This window comes from Vipera berus (genome assembly GCF_964194415.1).
Source record: "Vipera berus genome assembly, chromosome: W".
NCBI classification, from domain to species: Eukaryota; Metazoa; Chordata; class Lepidosauria; order Squamata; family Viperidae; genus Vipera; species Vipera berus.
This window is the reverse complement of record NC_138210.1, coordinates 49,063,373-49,091,273: the sequence shown is the minus strand read 5'-3', so window position 1 is coordinate 49,091,273 and position 27,901 is coordinate 49,063,373. Positions and strand designations below refer to the sequence as shown.

At 40.6% G+C, this 27,901-nt stretch overlaps 3 protein-coding genes across 3 annotated transcripts; 2 read left to right on the top strand and 1 right to left on the bottom strand.

Annotated features, from left to right (window-relative positions):
- Positions 1-5,647: 5,647 nt before the first annotated feature.
- LOC308676271 (olfactory receptor 5V1-like) lies at positions 5,648-18,204 on the top strand (the record flags this gene model as incomplete). Its single annotated transcript, XM_081342085.1, has 4 exons — positions 5,648-5,671; positions 8,518-9,453; positions 15,346-15,537; positions 18,175-18,204. The coding sequence occupies 4 exons, from the start codon at positions 5,648-5,650 to the stop codon at positions 18,202-18,204; spliced, it is 1,182 nt and encodes a 393-aa protein (XP_081198211.1).
- A 215-nt stretch (positions 18,205-18,419) lies between these two features.
- LOC308676270 (olfactory receptor 10A4-like) lies at positions 18,420-20,329 on the bottom strand (the record flags this gene model as incomplete). Its single annotated transcript, XM_081342084.1, has 2 exons — positions 18,420-19,371; positions 20,316-20,329. 2 exons carry the CDS (start codon positions 20,327-20,329, stop codon positions 18,420-18,422), a joined length of 966 nt encoding a protein of 321 aa, XP_081198210.1.
- A 5,708-nt stretch (positions 20,330-26,037) lies between these two features.
- LOC308676269 (olfactory receptor 10A4-like) lies at positions 26,038-26,973 on the top strand (the record flags this gene model as incomplete). Its single annotated transcript, XM_081342083.1, has 1 exon — positions 26,038-26,973. One exon carries the CDS (start codon positions 26,038-26,040, stop codon positions 26,971-26,973), a length of 936 nt encoding a protein of 311 aa, XP_081198209.1.
- Positions 26,974-27,901: the final 928 nt, after the last annotated feature.

Here is a 27,901-nt window from a genome sequence, read left to right as displayed (position 1 = left end):
ACTGAGATATGGCAACTGTCATAAATACGAGCCAGTTACCAAGCATTTGATCACATGGCCGTGGAGATGCTGCAACGGTTTTAAGTGTGAAACATGGTCTTAAGTCACTGTTTTCAGTGACGTTGCAACTTCAAACGGGGGTCACTAAACCAAATGGTTGAGAACTCCTACATTTCTCTCTTTTTAAAGCTTAATATCAGGGCTGCACACACTTTGAAAATGATGCAGATGTACTTTGGAGTTTATCTGAGTGCAGCATTTCTCAATGTATTCTTCAAAGGTCTCTTGCTTGTCTGCGGCTGTGCAATTCAAGGTTGAAAATAAAATAAAGTCTAAATTAAAAGAAAAAGTCCCTAGGAACAGTTGCTATATCCAGAATTGACCAAGAGCAGTTCCTATATCCAGAATGGATTCCAAAGTAATGCGGAGGCATCTGTTACAAATGAAGACTCGAGGAGCTGAATGTGAAAATTAAAAACAAAAAAACACAGAAATAAGCTGAGTTTATTGACAGCTGGGCTGGAATGAACAAAAACATCCCTTAGATGTTAGATCTATGATAGTCCAGCCTACATAAAGGAGCTAAAGTTGGGATGCCCAGTGCTCTCAATTCTTCTCCCACAACAGCAACTCTGGGGAAAAAACTTGAGGAAGGATTAGCCCAAAGTCCTCAGAGAGCTTCTGTGTTTGATGATGGACTCTCCCTGTTCAACAATTTCACCAATGAACCATCTCTCTATACCGCCCCCCCTCCAGTGGTGGAGAGAAATGGACTGACCCAGACACCCAAGAAGTTTCATTGTTGAGGGGGGACTAGAACACGGATCTCTCAACTTCTAGGGCAGCCCCTTCACCACTGAAGCATCTTGTCCCTTGCCCTGAGAGGAATGGACTGGCCCAATCACAGGAAGCTTCCATTGTTGAGAGGGAGGACTAGGACATGGATCTCCCCATTTGTAGTCCAGCACCTTTACCAATGAACCATCTTGCCCCTTAGTCTGATAGAAATGGACTGGCCCAATCACAGGAAGCTTCCATTGTTGGGGGGGGGATTAGGATATGGATCTCCCCACTTCTAGTCCAGCACTTTTACCAATGAACCATCTTGCCCCTTGGACTGAGAGAAATGGACTGGCCCAATCACAGGAAGCTTCCATTGTTGTTGGGGGACTAGAACTTGGATCTTTGAACCTCTAGGGCAGCACCTTCACCACTGAACCGTCTTGCCCCTTGCTCTGAGAGAAATGAACCCGTCCAGTCGCAGGAAGCTTCCATTGTTGAAGGGGGACTAGAACTTGGATTTGTCCATTTTTTTTGTCTAACACCTTCACCACTGAACCATCTTGCCCCTGAGAGTCTGATAGAAGTGGACTGGCCCAGTCAGAGGAAGCTTCCATTGTTGAGGGGGGAGCAGAACATGGAATTCCTCATTTCTAGTCCAGCACTTTTACCACTGAACCATCTTGTTCTCCTCAGGCTGAGAGAAATGTCTTCAGTAGTAAAGAAATGCAGCCCCATTGTAAACAAAAATAAGGCCTCATCTTAACCCTGGCCCCTCCTTGGCTTATAAAGCTCATGGTTTATAAACTGGGAATCATAGTTTACCCAGCCCAGCGCCTCTTAAACAAGGGAGAATTACCCAAATTGAATAAATATATGGTTCTTTTGGGTCAAGAGACCTGGACTAATTACCCATCACAACAAGGAATTTTAAATGGGCTTTAAATTTAATTTCAATTTAAAATGTAAATTTTTAAAAAAAAATCAAATTAAATTTAAATTGCCATCTGTGCTAAAATATATTCAAAAAGATCTCCCAAAATATTCCTATTAAGATTAAAAATGGATGAAATTATCCATTATAATTTGTTGAGATGGTGTAAAAATCATTTAGTGATTGTTGTTGTTAGTTGCGAAGTCGTTTGCGACCCATCGCGACCCTATGGACAATGTTCCTCCAGGCCTTCCTGTCCTCTACCATCTTCTGGAGTCCATCTAGGCTCACGCCTACTGCTTCAGTGACTCCATCCAGCCACCTCATTCTCTGTCGTCCCCTTCTTCTATTGCCCTCAATCTTTCCCAGCATTAGGCTCTTCTCCAGTGAGTCCTTCCTTCTCATTAGGTGGCCAAAGTATTTGAGTTTTAGCTAAGGATCTGGCCTTCTAAAGAGCAGTCAGGGTTGATCTCCTCTAGGACTGACCGGTTTGATCGCCTTGCAGTCCAAGGAACTCGCAGGAGTCTTCTCCAGCACCATAGTTCAAAGGCTTCAATTCTTTGGCGCTCAGCCTTTCTTATGGTCCAGCTTTCACTGCCATACATTGCAACTGGGAAGACCATAGCCTTGACTATACGCACTTTTGTTGACAGGGTGATGTCTCTGCTTTTTAGTGTGCTGTCTAGATTTGCCATGGCTTTCCTCCCAAGGAGCAAGCGTCTTTTAATTTCTTGGCTACAGTCCCCATCTGCAGTGATCTTGGAGCCCAGGAAAATAAAATCTGTCACTACCTCCATTTCTTCCCCATCTATTTGCCAGGAATTGAGAGGGCCGGATGCCATGATCTTGGTTTTCTTAATGTTTAGTTTCAACCCAAGTTTTGCACTCTCCTTCTTCACCCACAACAAGAGGCTCTTTAGTTCTTCTTCACTTTCTGCCATTAGAGTGGTATCATCTGCATATCTTAGGTTGTTGATGTTTCTTCCGGCAATCTTAATTCCAACTTTTGATTCATCTAGCCCTGCCTTTCTCATGATGTGCTCTGCATATAAGTTAAATAGGCAAGGCGACAGTATACAGCCTTGCCGGACTCCTTTCCCAATTTTGAACCAATCAGTGGTTCCGTGTCCAGTTCTCACTGTTGCTTCTTGGCCCGCATATAGATTTCTCAAGAGACAAATAAGATGGTCTGGTATGCCCATCTCTTTAAGAACTTGCCACAGTTTGTTATGATCCACACAATCAAAGGCTTTAGCATAGTCAATGAAGCAGAAGTAGATGTTTTTCTGGAACTCCCTAGCTTTCTCCATGATCCAGCGTATGTTGGCAATTTGATCTCTAGTTCCTCTGCCTCTTCGAAATCCTGCCTGTACTTCTGGTAGTTCTCGATCCACATACTGCTGGAGTCTAGCTTGTAGAATTTTAAGCATAACTTTACTAGCATGAGAAATGAGTGCAATGGTGCGATAGTTTGAACATTCTTTGGCACTGCCTTTCTTTGGAATTGGAATGTAAACTGATCTTTTCCAATCCTGTGGCCACTGTTGAGTTTTCCAAATTTGCTGGCAAATTGAGTGTAGCACTTTTACTGCATCGTCTTTTAAGATTTTGAATAGCTCAGCTGGAATACTGTCACCTCCACTAGCTTTGTTGTTGCTCAGCTTTTCTAAGGCCCACTTCACTTCACATTCTAGGATGTCTGGCTCGAGGTCAGTGACCACCTCATTGTGATTACCAGGGACATTAAGCTCATTCTTGTATAGTTCTTCTGTGTAATTTTGCCACCTCTTCTTAATCTCTTCTGCCTCTGTTAGGTCCCTGCCATTTTGGTCCTTTATCATGCCCATTTTTGCATGAAACGTTCCTTTCATCTCTCCAATTTTCTTGAAAAGATCTCTGGTCCTCCCTATTCTATTGTTTTCTTCTATTTCTTTGCATTGTTCATTTAAGAAGGCATTCTTATCTCTTCTAGCTATTCTTTGGAATTCTGCATTTAATTGGGCATATCTTTCTTTTTCTCCCTTGCCTTTCGCTTCCCTCCTTTCCTCAGCTATTTGCAAAGCTTCCTCAGACAGCCATTTTGCTTTCTTGCATTTCTTTTTCTTTGGGATGGTTTTGGTTGCTACCTGTTGTACAATGTTGCGAACCTCTGTCCATAGTTCTTCAGGCACTCTGTCTATCAGATCCAATTCCTTATATCTATTTGTCACCTCAACTGTATATTCAACAGGGATATGATTTAATTCATACCTGACTGGCCTAGCACTTTTCCCTACTTTCTTTAATTTAAGCCTAAACTTTGCAACAAGAAGCTCATGGTCTGAGCCACAGTCAGCTCCTGGTCTTGTTTTTACTGACTGTATAGAGCTTCTCCATCTTTGGCTGCAGAGCATATAGTCAATCTGATTTCTGTGTTGACCGTCTGGTGATGTCCATGTGTAAAGCCGTCTCTTGGGTTGTTGGAAAAGAGTGTTTGCTATGACCATCGTATTCTCTTGACAAAATTCTATCAGCCTGTGCCCTGCTTCATTTTGTACTCCAAGGCCAAACTTGCCTGTTATTCCCGTTATCTTTTGGCTTCCTACTTTAGCATTCCAATCCCCCATGATGATAAGGACATCATTTTTGGGTGTTAGTTCTATAAGATGCTGTAGGGCTTCATAGAACCGGTCAATTTCATCCTCTTCAGCACCGGTGGTTGGGGCATAGACTTGGACTACTGTGATATTGAATGGTTTGCCTTGGATTCGAACTGAGATCATTCTGTCATTTTGAGGATTGTATCCCAGTATTGCTTTTCCTATTTTTTTATTGACTATGAAGGCTACTCCATTTCTTCTGAGGGATTCTTGCCCGCAGTAGTATACCTGATGGTCATCTGAATTAAATTCACCCATTCCTGTCCATTTTAGTTCACTGATACCTAAGATGTCAATGTTTAGTCTTGTCATCTCTTGTTTGACCACGTCCAGCTTTCCTTGATTCATGGATCTTACATTCCAGGTTCCTATGGAGAAAAAATCTTTACAGCATCGGACTTTCCTTTCACCACCAGACATATCCACAGCTGAGCGTCCTTTCGGCTTTGGCCCAGTCGCTTCATTCTTTCTGGCGCTACTAGTACTAGCCCTCTGCTCTTCCCCAGTAGCATATTGGACGCCTTCCGACCTGAGGGGCTCATCTTCCAGCGTCATATCGTTTTGCCTTTTAGTACTGTCCATAGGGTTTTCATGGCAAAGATACTGGAGTGGTTTGCCATTTCCTTCTCCAGTGGATCACGTTTTGTCAGAACTCTCTGCTATGACCTTTCCGTCTTGGGTGGCCCTGCACGGCATAGCTCATAGCTTCATTGAATTACGCAAGCCCCTTCGCCACGACAAGGCAGTAATCCATGAAGGGGCATTTAGTGATATTGTTTTTAATAATACAGGGAGTCCTCAAGTTATGACCATTCGTTTAGCAACTGTTGGAAAGTATGACCATACTGAAGCAACTTTCGACCAGGCCTCAAAAGAGTTTGATAAGACTTTTTGATAAGTGGTTTTGGGTAATGAAGGATAAAGTTTGGGAAGCCCTGGCTTAGTTCACGGTAAGAGCCAGTTAATTGTACATTCAATGGTGCCTCATTAAAGATTTCCTTTGCTTTCTCCTACTGTATGTTGCAGCAATCTGCCACATGAGGAATAGCAGCACCATGGAGAATATCATCCTGACCTTGGGACCTTCCGTTGCTCTGTTGATATTTGTGCTAGAAAAGACAAAATTGTTGCAAAATCCTTAGAGCTTCCAATTCCCCAGCCCCCAGTAATTCCCACTGCATTGCAGACTTCACAGAGGAAATTGGGCTGGTGATAAAAAAGATGAGTCTCCCTCTTGTGTGTTTTCAGAGCACATGGAAAAAAAAAAACCCTCCTGGCTTTTGGGGTTAAGAAGATGGACAAACAGCAGCTGTCGACAGTGAGTACTGAGAGATACTAATTTTATGTATTGTGAGGGCCAGGTCTGAAGGAGAAGGAGGAAGAAAGGAAATGGGACAGCTAGGATTTAGCCCACTAAAAGGTAAAGGTAAAGGTTCCCCCGCACATGCGTGCTAGTCGTTTCTGACTCTAGGGGCCGGTGCTCATCTCCGTTTCAAAGCTGAACAGCCAGCGCTTGTCCGAGGACCATCTCTGTGGTCATGTGGCCGGCATGACTAGACGCCAAAGGCGCATGGAACGCTGTTACCTTTCCACCGGAGTGGTCCCTGTTTTTCTACTTGCATTTTTTTTACGTGCTTTCGAACTGCTAGGTTGGCAAAAGCTGGGACAAGTAACAGGCGCTCACTCTGTTACGCGGCACTTGGGATTCGACTCGCCAAACTCGCATCCCACCAGGTTCAAGGTTGACTCAACCTTCCATCCTTCCGAGGTAGGTAAAATGAGGACCAAGATTGTTGGGGGCAATAAGCTGACTTTGTAAAAATGCCGCTTGGGGGGCCCCGAAAGCCCTAATAAGCAGGAATATACATAGAATGAAGGCTATTGCTAAGCACATTGTGCTTTAGAGTGTAAGCCGCCCTGATTCTTCGGAGAAGGGCGGGATATAAATGGGATTAAAAAAAACCAAAAAAAAACCTGCCGACCTTCTGATTGACAAGCTCAGCGTCTTAACCCACTGAGCCGTCCCTTGATTTAACCCACTAGGACCAGCCAAACACAACAGGAATACCTGGAACAGAAGAGGTTCAAGGAAGGATCTGAAAAAGAAGCTCGGAGGCCCAGACATCTCCATCAGAATCCAAAATAGAAGAGTAACACTGAAATTGGCCAATGTCTAGAGAGCAGAGGCTTTTGTTTTTGCAGTGATTAACTGGAGACCTTTGAGAAGCTCTTCAAGCAAGACAAGAGCACTATAGCTCTATTCTCATCTGCCCTCAACAACTGCAAAATGTAACAGAGAACACTCATGCTTAGTAGCTGTGAGAGTCTTCTCCTCCAATGTAGTATAGAATAGTATAGAATAACAGAGTCGGAAGGGGCCTTGGAGGTCTTCTAGTCCAACCTCCTGCTCAGGCAGGAAACCCTACACCATTTCAGACAAATGGTTGTCCAGTCTCTTCTTAAAAACTTCCAGTGTTGGAGCATTCACAATTTCTAGAGACCAGTTATTCCACTGGTTAATTTGTTCTAACTGTCAGGAAATTTCTCTTTAATTCTAGGTTGCTTCTCTCCTTGATTAGTTTCCATCCATTGCTTCTTGTCCTGCCCTCAGTTGCTTTGGAGAATAGCTTCTTTGTGACAACCCCTGAGATACTGGAACACTGCTATCATGTCCCCATTAGTCCTTCTTTTTATTAAACTAGACTTACCCAATTCCAGCAACCGTTCCTTATATGTTTTAGCCTCCAGTCCCCTAATCATCTTTGTTGCTCTTCTCAGCAGTCTTTCTAGTGTCTCAAAATCTTTTTTACATCATGGTGGTGTAAAATGTATTTGCCAAATACACTTTGCGAGTCCCCCAACTTGATGGCTATCGTATGGCACTAAAGTCCTTCTACCTTTCCAGATACTACATTCTTTTTTTTTAAATGTAGCTGAATTACTCATTCATTATATTTTGCAGCTTCCACATACCATGTATAATTTTATATGTATATATCATGCATTTCCTTATATGGTCTTTCTGACTCAGTCTCAAAGGATGTCTGAAAAGCGTTTTTCCCCCCCAAAGCTTTAATGCTGCCTTGTTAGAAAATTCATTTAGGTTCCCCACCCCTACCCAAATCTTTCTGCAAAAGTGTCTTCAAGAATGTTTCCTCACCTTCTCCCAACCCACAGACAGGTGAGTTCAGGAATAAGATGCCAGGATAGATGAAAACAACTTGTTCAGACTGAAATAAATATTTCACAATGGATCGAAGGTTACAGGTTTCTCCAATGTTTGGAGGGAAAAAAAATAATTGGATTTAATAGAAATGGATAATACTATGATTGCTACATCTGCAAACAAACAGATGATGAATATAATAATATATAGTCAAAATGGCTAGCTTGAGGCTAAATGTGTAAATTAAGATTCATCTTAAATAAAGCAAGCAAATGAACTTCATTTTTTTTAACTAAGTGATGTACTGCTCCCAAATGAAAATTTGAATGATTTTGCAACAAACTGACCTAAAACCCTTATCAGAACAGGATGGGATTTAATGGACCAAGATGTAGAGAAATCAGTGATTGCCATCTGAATTATGACGTTGTGTAAGGCTCCGGGGCTATCTGATGGTTTTAATACATTTATACATTTTTTTTTATACATTTAACAAAAACTTCCCTTATGTCCATCAGAATAAACATATCAAAATGAAAGTTGTTATTTTCCTAAGACACAGAAAGAATTAATGAGTTCACTGCCCACTTCTCATGAAAACCCCCGTGAAGTGGAGTCTTTCCAATTTAACTTTAAAATGTAATTTCTTTTGTTTTTGGTCTCTTACTGCAAATAGTTTTAAAGCCATTGATATGGAAACCTATAGGGCAAGATGGATTTTGTTCCTGAAAGAAGAATTGTAGACCCAAGTAAGGACTATTGTACTCATATGAGCTAATTACTCTGTCCTGCAAGAGTGAAAGTTTAATGTTTTAAACATTTTGCATTTATTCTACTTTCTGCTTTCTAATATCTACGTAATATTGTCAACTATAGGTATTGGCAACATCTGGCAGTGTTCCATTCTTGGAACAGAAATACAGCATGGCTTTCTGTTGGAAGCCTCCTACTTTTTCTACATATTTTTCTACATGTTTTTCCCTTTAAATCTTTTACAGGGAGAATGCTACCCTTTGAGCAAGGGACCAGAGAACAGGACCCAAGTGACAGAATTTATTTTAATGGGACTTTCGGACCTCCCAGCCGTCCGGTTCTCCCTGTTTGTCATCATTTTGCTTATCTATTTAGTCACGCTATTGGGCAATGGCGCCATCCTCCTTGCCATAGGAGCTAATTCTCAACTGCACAACCCCATGTATTTCTTTCTCAGTAATCTTTCCTTGCTGGACATCTTCTGCCCCACAGCTACGGTGCCCAAGATGCTGGAGAACCTTTTGACAGAATGCAGTTCCATCTCCTTCGCTGGCTGTGTGCTACAACTCTACTTCTTAGTGGCCCTGGCAGGGACGGAGGTCTTCCTCTTGGCCGTCATGGCCTATGACCGCTATGTGGCCATATGCAACCCTTTGAGATACACTGTCATCATGAACAAAAAGCTGTGCCTTCAGATGACTGCTGGAACATGGGTCACCGGCTTCCTCAATTCATTGCTGCATACAACTTTGACTTTCATTCTACCTTACTGCGACTCCAATAGAATTAACCAATTCTATTGTGACATCCCACCAGTCTTGGCCATATCTTGTGCTTCCACCTATGTGGCCGAGATGGTTGTCCTCATTGTTGGTGGCATATTTGGTGTGGGGGCTTTTATAATCACCTTGATTTCCTACACTCACATCATTGCCACCATTCTGAGGATCCGTTCTGCCGAGGGAAAACGGAAGGCCTTTTCTACCTGCGCCTCCCACTTAATAGTGGTCTGTCTTTTCTATGGAACCACCATATTCACCTACATAAGACCTTCCTCCAGTTACCATCCAGACCAGGATAGGCTAGTGAGCATGCTCTATGGGATGATTACTCCCATGCTAAATCCCTTGATTTATAGCCTTAGAAACAAAGAAGTGAAAAAGGCCCTTGAGCGCCTAATAGTACGTCAATTCCATTAACATCAGAAGAATTTAATGAGACTGTCAGAAAAGATATTTTGTACTCCCTTGCGTCAGGGTAGAGTCGGGACAACTGAATGGAGCTGAGAATTTACTGGCTGGATGCCCTTCGTGATGCCTACAGGAAGCTAATAGCAGATATTTTCTCTTTGTACCCAGAAAGAGAAATATCTGCCGCTACCAAAGATTGAACTCACAGTCTCCTGATTGTGAGGTGAGAGTTCCACCTCTAGGCCATCACGCTGCTTAGAAGAATACCATGATTAATGGTATCAAAAGCCTCTGAGAAGCCAAATTGGGCAAGAAGTATACCACGATTAATGGTATCAAAAGCCTCTGAGAAGCCAAATTGGGCAAGGATGGATGCACAACCCTTATCTTGCCATCACCAGAAATTTGGGGATGATCCAGATTTCTGTACCTAAAGGTGGAGACAGAACATCCCTGCAAGGGGAGATCCAAAATTCTGCATATAGTGATATTCTTGTAGTTGTGACACCAGAGTTGCAATTTTCCCAGTGTATTTAATGGGTTTTTCAGCGAAGAAATGAGATAAATGTCTGGCTTTGGACTCTAACAAGAGAGGAAAGGGGTGAAATATTTCAATTCTGTACAATGAAACATCAATATTATATAAATATATTTGCTTTAGTCTTGGTGCTTTTAATAATGTTGATACATTAGGAAAATTCATACTGAATTAATTGCTCAGTTCTATATGTACTGTCCCAGTTGCAATGTATGGCAGTGAAAGTTGGACCATAAAAAAGGCTGAGCACCAAAGAATTGAGGCCTTTGAACTCTGGTGCTGGAGAAGACTCCTGCGAGTCCCTTGGACTGCAAGGCGATCAAACCGGTCAGTCCTAGAGGAGATCAACCCTGACTGCTCTTTAGAAGGCCAGAAGTTGAAACTCAAATACTTTGGCCACCTAATGAGAAGGAAGGACTCACTGGAGAAGAGCCTCATGCTGGGAAAGATTGAGGGCAAGAGAAGAAGGGGACGACAGAGAATGAGGTGGCTGGATGGAGTCACTGAAGCAGTAGGCGTGAGCTTAAATGGACTCCAGAAGATGGTAGAGGACAGGAAGGCCTGGAGGAACATTGTCCATAGGGTTGCGATGGGTCGGACACGACTTCGCAGCTAACAACAACAATATGTACTGTAAAAGAAAACAAAATATTGGTTGATAGTCCTTTATCTTCATTTGCCTGGAGTGTAGTGAAAAGCAGACTGTGAGGTCCCAAAGAAATGTATCCTCAGTTATTTCAGCTTTGTAGCTTTCTTTGTTGCCTGTCATTCTATTGGGAGGGGGCGAGCCTTTAGGGATGCTTTGCACTGTGCTTTGTTGTCTTGTTGCCCTTCCCCTGGGGGATGGAATATCTCGCCTTTATCTGAGAAACAGTTTGTGCTTGAAGCCAGAAGAAATCGAAAGTGAGAGAGACCTTGAAGAGCTCGCCAAAAAGACCGGTTATCAAAACACAATGCCACCTGTGGATTGGCTGGGATTCAAATGAACACTGGGACACTGGGGGGGGGGAGGAGTATTGAATGCTACTTATAATATATCACTTTGCAGGTTTTTCTCTCAGATCTCGCCTTGATTCCCTGCTGTCACTAGCCCCTAATAAAAGTTTGCTTTTGAGACAATGCTTGTTTCAAGAGTTCTGCTTTCTTGGGAGGCTTAGCTGAAGTAGGTCCTTACATATTTCCTTATTAGGTAGATTTTCTTGAATTCATAGAAAATTTGGACCCTGAAGTTGAAGATGAAATGCAGTGAATAAATCCAGTCCGTATTTGAGACTATTCGTGCCCTTGTCTCTCACATTGACTCAAGACCCATTTTTGACGATTTAGTACAACCGGTGATAATGCTGTCTTATTCCCAAGTTTATAACTACTTCAGAATAAGTTGAGGCAGATTTCAAATCTAAAACTTGCATCCATCAGAATTTTGTACATACAGTGCAAGCTAAGTTATAACTCTGTCCAGAGATAATAGCATTTTTCCATGTGGAGCTTTTAATACAACTAGTCCTTGATTTACTACAGTTCATTTAGGGACCGTTTGAAGTTACAACGGCACTGAAAAAAGTGACTTCTGACCGTTTTTCACACAACCACTGCAGCATCCCTGTGGTCCCATGATGAAAATGCAGACCCTCGGCAACTGACCCATTCATGATAGTTGCAGTGTTTTGGGGTCATGTGATCACCTTTTGTGACCTTCTGACAAGCAAAATGAATGGGAAGCCAGATTCGCTTTACAACTGTGTTACTAACTTAACAACTTAACAACTGCGGCAAAAAGGTGGCAAAATTCACTTAACAAATGTCTCAGTAACAGAAATTTTAGGCTCAATTGTGGTTATAAGTTGAGTACTACCTGTATGAGACAATCTTTAGGGATACTGTCTAGCTTTTATTTATCTTTCCTAGACCTAGAGCATAGTCCTCAACCCCCGGTCCGTGGACTGATACTGGGCCGCAGCATGTCAGCAACCGGTCTGCGCAAACAAGCAAAGCCCCATCCATGGGATGCTGGCAGCACACAAAACCACGCACCCTCCGGTCCGAGGAAAAACCTTTCTCCACGGAACCAGTCCCTGGTGCCCAAAAGGTTGGGGACTACTGTCCTAGAAGACTCATCTGAAAAGACTCATCCTTGACTTTGAACCCTCTAAGATATTTTTAGACTTTCTAAGCTTTGCATGATTTTGGTTTACATCACTACTTTCCAAACTTGGCTGCTTTAAGATATATAGACTTGAAAAAGAGGAAGCTGAAGTTCACTTATTTTAAAGTGGCCGTGTTTAAAAATCCCTGGTTTACACCATTCTCTTTGCTTTATAGGAAGAAAGCAGAATAGAAATAAATTAGAATAGGTACTTCATTTAGGTCTTTATTTTGCAATGGGAAATAGAAGGGGCTCTTGATACTTGATTAATTTCAGGAAAGCAAATTTATTCGGTTTGGGGGATGATGGCCCAAACCTCAGAAATCATTACGCTGCAAAAAGATCTTATATTGCAGTTTCCTCCAGAATATATAAAATTCAGAGAAGCTGAGTGGAGCAGAAGGCTTATTATACTCCATCTGAAGGATTAAAGCATTCAGAATCTTTATCTTTATCTTTATTATATTTATATACCGCCCTTCTCCCGAGGGACTCAGGGTGGTGAACAGGGCACATAATAACAGAATAACTTTGCATGAAGAACCTTGCTTCTTTTGAAGAAGTGCATCACCCAAACTCCTCTGTGCTTTATTCCAAATGCTTGATGAATTGCAAAATCTATAGCCTCTTTCTTTCTGCTTTATATAGTTACTAATCATCTACTTTTCCTTTCCCTACTTTTTATGTCGTCCAATTTTTAACTTGTCTGTCAGCTTTTACACAAACCAAATGTTAGACCACACTTGGAAAATTGCACCCAGTTTTGGTCACCACAATATAAAAAAGATGTTGAGACTCTAAAAAGAGCGAAGAGAAGAGCAACAAAGAAGATTAGCGGACTGAAGGCTGAAATATATGAAGAACAGTTGCAGGAATTGGGCATGTATAAACTAGTGGGGGGAAAAAGACTAGGAGGTGACATGATAGCAGTGTTCCAATATTTGAGGGGCTGCCACAAAGAAGAGGGGTTCAGCCTATTCTCCAAAGCAGGGCTTTTCAACCTTTTCACCCATTGTACCACTTTTAGGATATGACAACATCCGAGTACCACCAGTCGCCTAGCAAGGTGTCAAAAATTTGACCAAAAAAAGGGAAAAAAGTGATGAAGTACAGTTAGTCCTTGACTTACAACAGTTTGCTTAGTGACTGTTCGAAGTTACAATGGCACTGAAAAAAGTGCCACCTCAAGCCACAGCCGAGCAAGACACCTGCCTGCCCACCCGGCAGTGCTCTTCCTCCTGTCCGAGGTTTTCATTGTCCAAGCATTTCTGTTGAGGATTGGCAGTGGGGGTGGGGTGGGGGGGGTGTATTTGGCTTTTATTCCCCCCCATCTGCTAGGTGGTTGCAACAGGTTTTGGTCACTTCACATGATCATGGGACACTGTGACCGTCATAAATATGAATCAGTTGCCAAGCATCTGAATGCAAATCACAAGATCCTGGAGATGCTGCAACATTCCAGCTGATCGAAGCTTCTTCTGGGCTCAGCAGAAGTGCCAGGATCAGCGCCGAGCTCCAGCTGGAGCCTGGTGCTGATCCTGGTGCTACCGCTGAGCCCTGACAGCCCTGCAGCTCCAACCATCTCTCGTTCAAGCTTGTGCACTGCTGCCACCATTTCAGCTCATTCCCCTCCCACGGTACCAGTTTTCTAGGATGGTCGCGTACCACCTGCCAGGTGCCAATGTACCACAGGTGGTACATGTACCACTGGTTGAAAAGCCCTGCTCCAAAGCACCTGAAGGCAGAACAGGAAACAACGGATGGAGACTAATGAAGGAGAGAACCAACTTAGAACTAAGGATGAATTATCCAGCATCCTTCCTACTAAGAAAATGGACAGAGAACTTTTACTTGCATTCTGTCAGAAAAATAAATTTAAATTAAATTGAAATAAGTTTTTTGGGGGGGCTCTTCCCTTCTTCAAATAATCTATTTTCAGATATAAGTCGTTCCAGAGTTAAGAGCAACACCAGCCATTGACATTTTCTATTCTATCCCTATCTATTACTACCAAGTGTTCCTGTCAGAATAAGAACACTGAATTTATTGCAGATGGTTTGTGATTTCACCCTTGGGACATTCTAATGCTGCATCTTAAAGATTTGAGCCAAGTTTAATTCATAATTGCCTTTAGTTTTTCCCCCATCTGTTTTTGGCTTAGATGAAATAATGCATCTTTCAGGCATTCATCAAATAAACTAGAAGTTGTTGTGAGCATCTCCTTAAATACAAACAGCTCATAAGCTTTATTTACCTATATTAGCAACCACATTATTGATGGCTTGTACATACCATTTTAAAGATATGATCACATTGGTTCAAGTGAATGAGATGTTCCTATAACCCAAAATGCATGCTATTAATTCATCCCTGCCAAAATAGTTGGTTATTTTCATCAGACTTAGTTCATGATGAACTTAGAACACTAAGTTTTATTTTATCAAATTAATCATGAAGACAGCATAGTAGGCTGCCATAGGGGTGAAAAATTGTGGGATAGCTACCCCATGTTTATATAGTGCAGGTGGGTATACTAAAGATGGAATATTATTTTTTTGTCTACTTGGAAAGTGATGTGTTACTCTTTAATAGAGGAGGAGACACCTTTTGCATATATAGTCTGACATACAGTATATTGAGTTCCTTTTGGAAGGACTAGTAGTGGGAGATAATAGATGTCTGTAATACAAATGCATATGCTGCCTTCAACATATAGGTGTTTAATTGATGGAGCCACGTTACTGACAAGATAATGAATCGCAAATAAATTGTGTTATATATATTCAACTTTGCTTTGATAATATAAACATTTTTGTTCAGTTGTTTCTTTTTTTTATTAACAAAGTTCATGAGGAGATTACAAACTTGTTTAAGAATTAAAAAGCTACACAACCCTTAAACCCGCTGTCTTGGAACTGGGTTTGTCTGAAACCAATAATACTTAATCCACGTTTCACCCGCAAATGCAGCAGATTCCACACAAGGGTTCCACTCACAGATCTTTCTAGACACAGAATCTAGAGGAAATGCTAGGGCTATATCAGAGACTCCAGAAAAAAAAGAAGAGAAGAAGCTTCTGACCATGCACAAAGTGCCGCCCTGCCATGTAATATTTCCAGGGACTCGATCTGAGCCTCTACGTAGAATTAAGCACTGCTCCCCCCACCTCCCATCCCCGGTCCTCTCTTATACTCACAAGGAGACGGTGTGGTTGGGCAGCAGGGAGGTGTGCAAAGTTCCCGCCAACTCACCTCTGCTCGGAGTGCTCAACGGTGCAGAGACAGCTGTCAACAATCAGGTCCGGGCAATTCCTGTTGGCTTTGGAAAGCCAACAGAGGGAGTAGTAAAGCCCATGCAGGAGACAGCAGCTGAGTCTGGTGGGCACAAGCATGTGAGTCGTGTCCCGGGACTAACCACGCACTGTTCCCCTGTTGGGGGCAGCAGGAGCCAGAGGTCTTCCCCCAAAGCAGCGTGAGAAACTATTGTTTCTGTGGAACTTGAAAATCTGTCAAAAAAAGGTGCTGGAACGCGTTCTATGCATTCTATGACAAAAAAGCCCTGTTTACAATATTGTTACTATTCTCAGGATCTGTTGATATGGTTATCTATTTCTATGCGCTGAGAATGGTGGTTATGTCACCAGAGTTGCAGTTACTACATTTGTAGATATTAAATCAGGGCTTCAATAGATTTGTCAGTGAAGAATGAGAAGAATGTGGAGAGAAATACATCAAAACAGGATAATAACACTCTAATAACATATAAATATATAAATGGATAACAGAGGGTTTTTTTAATAAGGAAGAACAGAGAAACATAATTAGTTTATTATTGCAATTTTATTAAAAAACTGATATTCATGGAAATATATTTTTTAAAAAAAATCAAAATTAGTTCAAAGTATTTAGGTGGTACCATCTCTGAATTCAGTGCTCAGTTGTATACATACCTGAATAAATAATACTTCCTGATGCTTCTTTATTTCCCTTTGCATTAAAGTAATAAGTGACACGTGCTAGTATTTCTGAAGTTCAGATTAGAAGCTCCTAACCCAAATATTACTTTCCCAGCAAAAACAAAGCTCTGGCACAGCAATGTAAGCTCGCATTAGACAACTATCCCTTCTGCAAAAACATTTTTCAAGAGTAAGTAAAACTATCAGTTCAGTCATACAACTTTGAAAAGGCCAAGCAATGATGCTAAGCTTGGAGAAGATACCATGAGGTGAGCAGAGTTCTGGGAAAGCAAGCAATAGTAACTCCCTATCTTTCCCTCTCCCTATCCAGAAATTATGTTTGTAGAATATTGCCTCCTTGTTTTTTCAAAACCCCCAACTATAGCCAATCACATTTTGATTCTAATCTGAGTTAGTCTATCAGGAGGGACTTTAACCCCATTCCTCTTTATGCATATCTTTTAATCCAGAGCTGTCAGTAAATCAATCAATATTTCAATGTACTTGTATCATGTCCCATGGTTCAAACAACCCAATGAAATCATACTCCTTCTGTTCCTCAACAGGAGATGTGGTTGATACTCATGCATTGTTCTTTCAATGAACCTGTTTTCAAATGCAAATAACCAGGATATTTGTTGAGCTCAAAGGATAGAAGAGCTTATTATTGCTATATCTGATACCAGAATCTAGTAAACTAATGGGCAAAGCTAAATTGGTGTTAGATAAAGGTCAACATAATTCACGGAGGGCTAGAGTCAGGTCTTTTGTGACAAAGCGTGTAGTATCTGTGCTGCCTAAGTTATCATCACAGGTGATGGGAATAACATCAGATACCTGGATGATGTGAAGAGGCTTCTCCTTTTCTTCGTGGTGGTGAGGGTATTGTCTGAAGTGAGATACACTCCCATTCCTCAACACGTGAGTTTTGAAGGAGTTGATCTCTGATGGTGTGCGGGTTCTATTTACGCATATATCTCCCACTATTACCTAGCCTAGGTCAAGTCTTTGTGCATATGGGGCATCATCAGGTCCATTGCAATGCTGACGTACTTTATGAACTCTGAGAATGTCTCTTCCCAGCAAGACTAAGATGTCAGCATCCATGTCCATTGGAGAAATCTCAGTAGCCAGGTGCCTTAAGTGGGGATGGTGATATGCAGCTTCTGGAGTGGAAATCTCTTCCCTGTTGTCTGGTATTTGGTCACACTCAACCAATGATGGCAATGGTATGCCCTTCTTTGCTTTGATATGAGAGATGACGCGGTGGCTCAGTGGGTTAGGATGCTGAGCTTGTCGATCAGAAGGTCGGCAGTTTGGAAGGTCGAATCCCGAGTGCCGCGTAACAGAGTGAGCGCCTGTTACTCGTCCCAGCTTCTGCCAACCTAGCAGTTTGAAAGCACGTAAAAATGCAAGTAGAAAAATAGGGACCACTACGGTGGGAAGGTAACAGCGTTCTGTGTGCCTTTGGCATCTAGTCATGCTGGCCACATGACCACGGAGACGTCCTCGGACAAGCGCTGGCTCTTCGGCTTTGAAACGGAGATGAGCACCGTCCCCTAGAGTCAGAAACGACTAGCATGCATGTGCAGGGGAACCTTTACCTTTACCTTTAATGATTCTAAACTGATGACATGTTTAACCCCACCTTTCAGCTTAGCCTCTTTTTCTCCTAACCTGTGTCATACACCCTGCTTCTCACCTGGTCCTTCTTTCTCCACACATTGCCTCTTTCTTCTTTCTTCCCACATTCCTTCAGCTGTCTGGTTTCCTTCCTTGTAAGGAAATGGCTTTTCAATCATTTACTTGTTTTACCAGACCAAAAAATTAGGTTTCCTGTCAGGGCTCTTAGCTTCTTGAAATAAATTATTACCAACTTTGGGTCATACAGAAGGAAAGAGAAACATTTATTAGGAGTACCTGCTGGAGTTCATTTTTACAAATAATATGTGAACAAGAATTGCCTCTGATAAAGGGATGAAAACAACTGCATTCTTGTATTATTAGATAAACAAGATCCATCTCCTTGCTAATGATTCCTTAAAAACATCTTTTATGGTCTTCCTTTTGCAGTCTCCTTTTGCGGATTTTCTGAGCAGATGAGCCATCAACCTTTTATTTGAACTCCACCACAACAATACATTGAGGTTACCTTTCAGGGTTCTCCCTTGTTTTGAATAAATTTATCAATCTCTAAGTGATTCTGCTGTAAAGGGTGAAATCTGCCACTAATATCCCCTAGAATCCAATGTACCACATAAATATGTGCATGACAACCACATTGTAATGAAGAGGTTATTTCTGCAGATATACTCGGATTATTCCATAAAGGAGACCTGTTTCTTTGTTACAGATTTTTTGAAAGCAGCTTTTATCTCTTTATTCCTCAAGCTGTAAATGATGGGATTCAGGCTTGGGGTCACCATTGTGTAGAGCAGGGCAAGGAATCTGTTACCGTCCATGGAATATTCTGAGTTGGGATGAATGTAGGTAAAAATGGCAGTTCCATAGAAAATACAGACCACGGTGAGATGCGAGGAACAAGTGGAAAATGCTTTGCGCCTGTTTTTGGCCCCGGGCATGTTGAAAATAGTGGAGAGGATGAGGATGTAGGAAAAGAGGATGAGCAAAAGGGGTGTCAAGATAATTAGAACAACTAGTATGGCAATGGCCAGTTCATCCTTGTAGGTATTAGTGGAAGACAATCTCAGAACTTGCTTAATATCACAGAAGAAATGGTTGATTCTATCTGATCCACAGAAGGGAAGGGTGAAGATGGAAATAGATTGTCCCAAACTCACAAAAATACCAATGGCCCATGACACAGCAGCAAGCTTAGCACATTTTCTGTATTTCATAATATATGGGTATTGCAAGGGTTTGCAAATAGCAACATAGCGGTCATACGACATGACACAAAGAAGGCAACACTCGCTGAGACCAAAGAGAATGAAGAAACACATTTGACAGCCACAGCCCCAAAAGGATATAGTCCGATTTTCTGATAATATGTCCACTAGCATCTTTGGGCTGATGGTAGAGGTGTAGCCAATTTCCAAAAAAGACAAATTCCAGAGGAAGAAATACATTGGGGTGTGAAGGGTTGGATTGAGAATGGTGAGGATCAAAATCAGACTATTGCCCATCAAAGCAATGAGGTAGAACATTAGAAACAGGCAAAAGAGAAGCTCTCGCATGGACTGGAAATCGGAGAAGCCTAGAAGGACAATCTCGACCAAACAGGATTGGTTGTCTTTCTTCAAGGTAAGCCTGAGAATACAAAAGGATCATTAAATAAAGAATTAAGCAATCCTTCAAGCGTGTTAACATTGAAATCTAGCTTCTGTTTCCTTCTACTGCTGTTAATGAGCTAGATCAATAACATATTCAATAATGTCACCCAACAGGAAGAACCAACCCACCAAACAGGACCTTAGGAAAGGTAGTAAGTGTTAGTCTTACTTTTGAATTTTGTTCTGATATTTCTGGAAAGAAGGAATATTTTACCTTCAGATGTACTCATATACACTGGTGATTTTGCATCAGCCAACATCAAAGACTGTGAAGGAGCCTTTAAAGTCAGTTGACTCCTAGAGGATCAGAAATTGTAGAGAGACGAGGGGACTTTTTTCTTTAACGAGATCTCCTGACAGAAGCCTAAGGATTCATTCTGGGAATTTGGTAAATGGATGGACCTTAGGGGAGGTTTCTGCAGAGTACTGTAGAAAACCCAGTGAAAACCACTTAGCCAGGAAGTAGCTACTAACTGGTAGTAGATACTTTCCAAATTATGATGTTGAAGTTCATAATGACATTGCAGTGGAATATTTTTCCTTTAAATCATAATGCCATAACTATAAGGAGTTAGCATTCACTGCAAACAAAATCACCATGCAAGGAGAATAAAATATATCTCTTTATTTTTTTGGAAGAAAATAAATTGCTTTTTTATCTTGTTCATTTCTGGGCTCAGTTTGAATCACCAAGACTTTTCTGATACTTTCTAAGCTTTTTATCTATCACATTATTGGATTTAGGTCATGCCATTCTTTTTGGTTTATAGAAGAAGACAACAATAAATGAATTAAAATAAACTGTCAACAGTTCCTTTTTGGATTAGAACCAGTCGACTTTAATGGACCTTAGGGGAAAGATTCTGTAGAGTAGAGTTAGAAAACCCAGTGAAACCGCTTAACCAGGAAGTAGCTACTAACCTGAAATAGATCATGACATTTATGATGCCCTTGTGTAGAATTGTCTTCTTTTAAGTCAATAATGCCATGATTTTAAAAAGTTAACACTAACTGCAAGCAAAATTACCATGAATCTTTCTCTTTTTTTGGCAAAATTAATTGCCTTTTTATCTCCTTCATTTCTGGGCCAAGTTTGAATCACCGAAACATTTCTGATACATTGTAAACATGGTCTCTATCACATTATTGGGTTTAGGTCACACCCTTCTTTTGGGTTTATAGAAGAAAATCAGAATAAAAATTAATTAAAACAAATCTTTCCATTAACACCTCCTTTTTGATTAGAACCAACAAACCTTGAGGGGAAACTTCATTAATCTGATGAGAATTTTGTCTTTTTGAGGAGTGGGTATGAATTGGCATACTAGAAAATCATAGTGCTGCCACTCCAAAACTCATCATGCAAATGGGATCTTACCTGTTATTCTCTTTCTTCTGAATTCTTGTCTCGGTAAGGTAAGACCTTAGTCAGAGTGAGTGAGGAATCTGACTTAATATATTCTATCTCTTTCAATTATTTATCAACCATTAAAACATTCAGAATAATATTGTTTGAAGGGATAGTGGGATTCTTCTTCTTTCAACGATACATCTGGGTTTGTTTAATTTTGCCATTTTGCAGAATGGAAGGTTTTCCTGTCTTTGGCACCATAAGATGGGTGTCTATGCAGATTCTCAATCATTCAGGTCATGGTTGTCCCAAAGGTGCTTTTTTTCAAAAGGCAAATGAACTTCGTTTTTTTGTTGAAGACGTTTTGCTTCTCATTCAAGAAGCTTCTTCAGTTCTAGGTGAAGCTCATTCTGCTGTATCCAGTTTGTTAACGTTTCCCCATTCTCATTATATGCATTATGGAGCCATGAAGATTAGACATTATGCCGGGTGCAATTTTGTACCCTGGGATCTTCCCTTTAGCTTTAATCTGTTTGTTGTTAGCAAAATGAGTATCTTATTTTATTTTATTTTTTTAATTTTAATTCCATTTATATCCCGCCCTTCTCTGAAGACTTAGGGCGGCTTACAAGCTTAGCAGTAGCCTTCATTCTATGTATATGCCTGCTTGTTAGGGCTTTCACACACACCCCCAAGCGGCATTATTACAAAGTCAGCTTAATTGCCCCCAACAATCTGGGTCCTCATTTTACCTACCTCGGAAGGATGGAAGGCTGAGTCAACCTTGAGCCTGGTGAGATGCGAACCTGCACTAATTGCAGGCAGCTGGTGTTACTTAAGGAGGCATTAGCCCACTGCTCCACCAAGGCTCTTAGTGGTGATACCACTTCCATCCTATTATCTATGACCAGTCTGCTTACATACTCAATTTATTTCTACTTAGGCCTTCTATATTTAGTTGCAAAATGTGGATTTGTGATCCAATAACTTTTGTAAATAAATTCTTAAAAGAACTGTTTTAAGACCATCATAAGCCTCTCACTGATGACTCATACCTGACCTATCACAAGACCCTCACTTGACACACGCACACCTGAAGCCCTTATAAACAGAACACTGACACTGACATTCTCTAAACCCCACTGAAGATGTTATCTAGCCTCATAATGAAACGTTCGGAAACCAATCCACAAGCTCGGAGAATGAACCATCACCCTTGTGTGTATGTACACACACACACACACACACACACACACACACACACAAACACACACACACACACACACAAATTTGCTGATACTTTATTTGAACTTATATTTATATATCAGTGATTGCATGATCTCTGTAGATGCCATACACTAAATAAATGATGCATTTATTTTTTGTGCTTTATTAAAAATGGCTCTTTGTTTTTTTTTATAAAAAAGAGTGGGTTTTTTTTTACATTTTTTTAAACTGACTTCATTATTATATAATCCATTCCTACCAAGTAAGCATGACAGCCATACTATTCTGAGATATGGCTGGCTAATATACACCATTTGGTTTACTGAGCCACAAGTTTCTGACGGAATCTTCTTCCCGTCACTTCAGCTTCCTGTCAATGCTTTCTTGCAAGCGCACTATAAGCAGTCAAAATGGGAGGATCAATCCATAGGTTCAGTAATGAATACAGTTTACATATAGATGGGGAAGGTACATTTTACCAGCTCATTAACTCACAGATTAATTTCCTTCTGGCTTACCTAGATTTTGATCACCTCCATTTATTTTTTTCCTCATTTTTGTTCTATTCAACTTTCCACTTATCGGGCAGGCTTCACTCAGATAATTTATTATTACGGACATGAGAAAAGAATAACAAACCTGGAACTGCCCACTCTAAGCCTCAAACCACACATATAGCTGTCCCACAGTTGAGATCTTCTGTCTCTTTCTTCTGCCTAAGACTTTCAGCGTCAAATTAAAAGTCCCGAACTCAAATATGTTTTCTCAGGGGAAAAAAGCACTGGCCTAGCTATATGGTCTTAAATTAAACATCTACCCATCCTGCAAAACATGTTCCCAGAGTAAATAAAATTGTCAAAATATCCAAATAACAAATAGGGATTTTTTCAGGTGTCTCCCTTTCTTTAGCAATAACACTTAGACTTATACCGCTTCACAGAGCTTTATAGCCCTCTCTAAGTGGTTTATAGACTATTGCTCCCAACAATCTGGGTCCTCATTTTGCCAACCTTGGAAGGATGAAAGGCTGAGTCAACCTTGAGCCGGTCAGTATTGAACTCCTGGCAATCAGCAGAGTTAGCCTGCAATACTGCATTCTAACCACTGCACCACCACAGCTCTTCAAATAAGTCTATTACACACTTTGGATCATTTTGGACTTAAAGTCACATCTGCCACTGGCATTTTCTTGAATTCATTCTACCCCTTAAATTCTTGTGTAAGATTTTGATCTGGTGAAGAGATGAAACTTGATATACTTGGGTTAATCCTTAAAGAAAACATGTTTGTTTGCTACTAATTTCTTGAAAGCAGTTTTTATCTCTTCGTTCCTCAAGCTGTAAATGATGGGGTTCAAGCTTAAGGTAACTACTGTGTAGAGCAGGGCAAGGAACCTTTTATCACCCACAGAAGACGATGAGTTGGGATGAATGTAGGTAACCATGACGGTTCCAAAGAAAATGAAGACAACAGTGAGATGCGAGGAACAAGTGGAAAAGGCTTTGCACCTGTTCTTGGCTGCTGGCATCATGAGGATAGCGGATATGATGAAGATGTGAGAAAAGAGGATGAAGACAAAGGGAATAAGGACAAATATCACAGTGAGTATTGCATTGGCCACTTCATTTTTATGGGTATTGGAGGAAGTCAGTTTGAGAACAGGCATAAGATCACAGAAGAAATGGCTGATTTTATTCAACCCACAGAAGGGAAGAGTAAAGATTGAAACTAAATGCCCCAACCCCAAAAAAGTACCAATGGTCCATGAGGCAGGAGCTAGCTTAGCACATATCCTGTAGTTCATGATATATGGGTATTGCAAGGGATTGCAAATGGCAACATAGCAGTCATATGCCATAGCACAAAGAAGAAAACACTCAGTGATACCGAAGTGAATAAAGAAACATAATTGACACCCACAACCCCAAAACGATATGGTATGATTGCCTGATAACAAGGTCCCTAGCAACTTTAAGCTTATGACGAGGAGTAGCTGATTTCCAAAAAAGACAAGTGCGAAACAAAGATGTACATAGAAGTATGAAGGCGAGGACTAGCAATGGTGAATATTAGAAACAGACAAAAGACAATTCCTTGCAGAGACAGGAAATCTGAGAAGCCCAGCAAGACAAACTCAATGATGCAGGACTGGTTGTCATTTTACATGGTATCCTTCAGATCGAAGCCTGAGAACAAAATGAAATAATTAAATAAAAAATAATAATAAACAATTTATGCAGGCATTTTGTATCAGCCAACATCAAAGACTATGAAGGAGCCTTTAAAATCATTTGACTCCTTGAGGATCAGAAATTGCAGAGAGACGAAGGGACTTTTTTCTTTAACAAGATCTGACAGAAGCCCGAAGATTCATTCTGGGGATTTGGTAAAGGAATATCAGAGGACAACCTGGACCTTGGGGAGCATTGATTAGAGCAGGGTTAGGAAACTCATTGGCCTGCGATGCTGAATAGTTTGGTTTCAATTTGCAGGACTTTCTAACCATTTCCCCTCTTGACTGAGTTTTATAGGAAGTGTAGTCCAGTGCCAATGATGGAATAACTTATATTGTCCCTGACCATTGAGCAGCCAACACAGTATAAAAACTAAAAACAACACCAATTAAAAGAAATTGAGGCTGCCTACAACACAATATAAAAACCCTACAGATGAGGATCTTTGAGGATCCTGCCCCTAGGAATGAGGGAAGAAACAGGTTTTCAAGGCCTTCAGGAAGGCCAAGAAGTTCTTTCCTCTGGTCCAAGTTGTCCTCTGGTACTCTTTTACCAAATCCCCAGGAGGAGCTTTGGGGCATCTGTCATGAGACTTGTTAGAGAATAATGTCCTCCAGTTTCTCTGGAGTTTTGGCTCCCCCTAGGAGACCAGTGACTCCTTCAGTCTTTGAGGTGGGTTTATGTAAACAGCCTCCGTAACAGCAAACATTTATTTTTCCAGAAGAAAGATTATATGAAGATTTTGCTATAGCAGAGGAATCATCAGGACTTTCAGTGAATATTACAGAATTCCAGGCTTTCCTTAAGAAGTGTCATCCTTCTCTAAAAAACAATCAGAAAGGGATCAACAAAGTAAGATCATGTTTTATAGTTTGGTTCCTCACGTTAGGCAACTTCATGAGAAGATGTTTTATTTTCAAAGGATATCCAATGGAACATTAAGACAGTTTTATTGTCAGCTTTTCATGTTAAATGCTTTAACATTTAAATCTTTTGAGCCTGTATATCTTGATGCTCTGTCTAGATAAAAAAAGGCCATCTAGGAATGGCTGATTATTGGTGGTATGTAATGGAGCCAAATTCCATCTAATGGGAAATTAAGTTTCCTTTGATTTAAGTCACTTTTCTCCAATCCTTTCCCTACATTTTTTTCTTCCATTCAATTCTGTCTGATTTCCAGAGATTGCCTGGACATGTACCTTTGATTTTCTTGGCAAGGTTTTTCAGAAGTATTTTGCCCTTGTGTTTTTCCACGGGCTGAGAGAAAATGATTGGCCCAAGGTCACCCAGCTGTCTTTATCCCTTGGGCTGGACTAGAATTCCCAGTCTCCCAGTCTCTACCCTAATGCCTAAATCACTAGTATTTTTTATTTCCCAGCTGGAATATTAATGCAAAATTTCAGATGTAGAAGGGATGTATTTCAAAGGATATATGTAAAAATGCTTGTAATTGTTATTGAATTTTCATTATTTGTAGAATACCAGAAATAGTAACAGAAATTACTACATGCAGAGCAACCAATTAAAACACATCCACACATCCACACTTCAGTTCTGAGTTCTGAGAAAAAGATCCTAAAGTGACTGTGTGATTCACTAAGATAACATAATCACAAATAAATTCACAGGTCATTTTAAATTACAATTGCAGCCTTTCTTCCCTATTTCCAAGGATTTAATCCAAATTACTAATTCTGAGTACATACAAATGAAAAACATATACGTGTCTAGTTTGAGAACGCTATATAAGATTTAATAATTTTTCAGAAGAGTTGTTTAATTCTTATTTTATGTTCCTTTTCTATTTTCAGACTTCTATATGTATGATATCATGAAAAAGGACAACCAGTCCTGTTTGAATGAGTTTATCCTTCTTGGCTTCTCAGATTTTAAGTCTATGAAAGAACTTCTGTTTTGTCTGGTTCTAATATTCTACCTGATGGCCTTGATGGGCAACAGCCTGGTTTTGATCCTCACCATTGCCAATCCCACACTCCACACCCCAATGTACTTCTTCCTGTGGAACTTGTTCTTTTTGGAAATTGGCTACACCTCCACCATCAGCCCAAAGATGCTAGTAAATTTGTTATCAGAGAATCAGACTATATCGTTTTGGGGCTGTGGATGTCAAATGTGCTTCTTCCTTCTTTTCAGTGTCACTGAGTGTTGTCTTCTTTGCGCTATGGCGTATGACCGTTATGTTGCCATTTGCAAACCCTTGCAATACCCTTGTATCATGAATGACAAGAAATGTGCTAACCTAGCTGCCCTCTCATGGACCCTTGGTGCTTTTGGGAGTTTGGGACAATCTATTTCAATCTTCACTCTTCCCTTCTGTGGGTCAAACAGAATCAGCCATTTCTTTTGTGACCTTATGCCTGTTCTGAGACTGACTTCTATCAATACCTACAAAAATGAAGTGGCCAATGCCACACTAACTGTGGTATTTGTCCTGGTACCCCTTTTGTTCATCCTCTTTACTTACCTCCTCATTGTCTCCACTATTCTCACAATGCCAGTGGCCACGAACAGGCACAAAGCATTTTCCACTTGTTCCTCACATCTCATTGTTGTTTTCATTTTCTTTGGAACCATCATTGTTACCTACATTCATCCCAATTCAGCATCTTCTGAGGATGATAACAGGATCCTTGCCCTGCTCTACACGGTAGTGACCCCAAGCTTGAACCCCATCATTTACAGCTTGAGGAATAAAGAGATAAAAGCTGCTTTCAAAACATCAGTAGCAAGGAAATGGGTCTTTTAAAGGTAACAATCCAATATAATAATCCAATAATAATTGACATGATCCCATTATATCAGTCAGTTTTATCTTTTTGAGAAATCACCATCTCATCCAAACATTTATGCAATAGAAGGAACTCTAGAAATGCCAGTGGCTACTATTAGTGTTTATTCTAGAATGACTCAGATCTGGGGATATATTTATTTAAAGACAGGAAGACACCTGAATAGGAATAGCTGTAGCATTTAGACATATGCTGCTTCATAGTTTTTTACAGCACTCTCTAAAATATTTACAGTGTCAGTATATTGCCCCCAACCATCTGGATTCTCATTTTACTGAACTTGGAAGGATGGAACTGAGTCAATTTTGAGCTTGTTAGGATCGAACTCCTAGCAGTGGGCAGAGTTAGCCTGCAATACTACATTCTAACCATCATGCTGCCAAGGCTCTTGAAAGGAAAGCTAAATTTATTATAATGATTGAATGCAAGAAAAGTGTTGACTGGCCGTTTTCTTGGAACAGTGATGTCAAAATCAGGTAGAAACAGGAGCCATAAGGATCCCCACAAGGGATATAGTGACTTAAACCATATATGCTTATAAATCTCTTTGATTATTATTATTGCATCAACATAACAATCACATAGGAAGTAGATGTAACTAAAACATAGAAATAAACATTATTATGAATGTGACAATTTGTTGTTAATATGTGCATTTAAATATATTTGCATATATACAGTATGCATGCGTGCGCACACACAGACACACACATTTATTTATTTATTTTACCCCCCAATCCCCTCAATGCTTCCTCCCAATTTAACACCAAATTATTGGGCAAACCATCTCCACATCCAATATTCCCACTTATCTTTTCTCTATAATATTCCGTCTAATTTCTGATATCCTATGTCAGAAAAAGAAAAAAAAAATATCATGTGCGG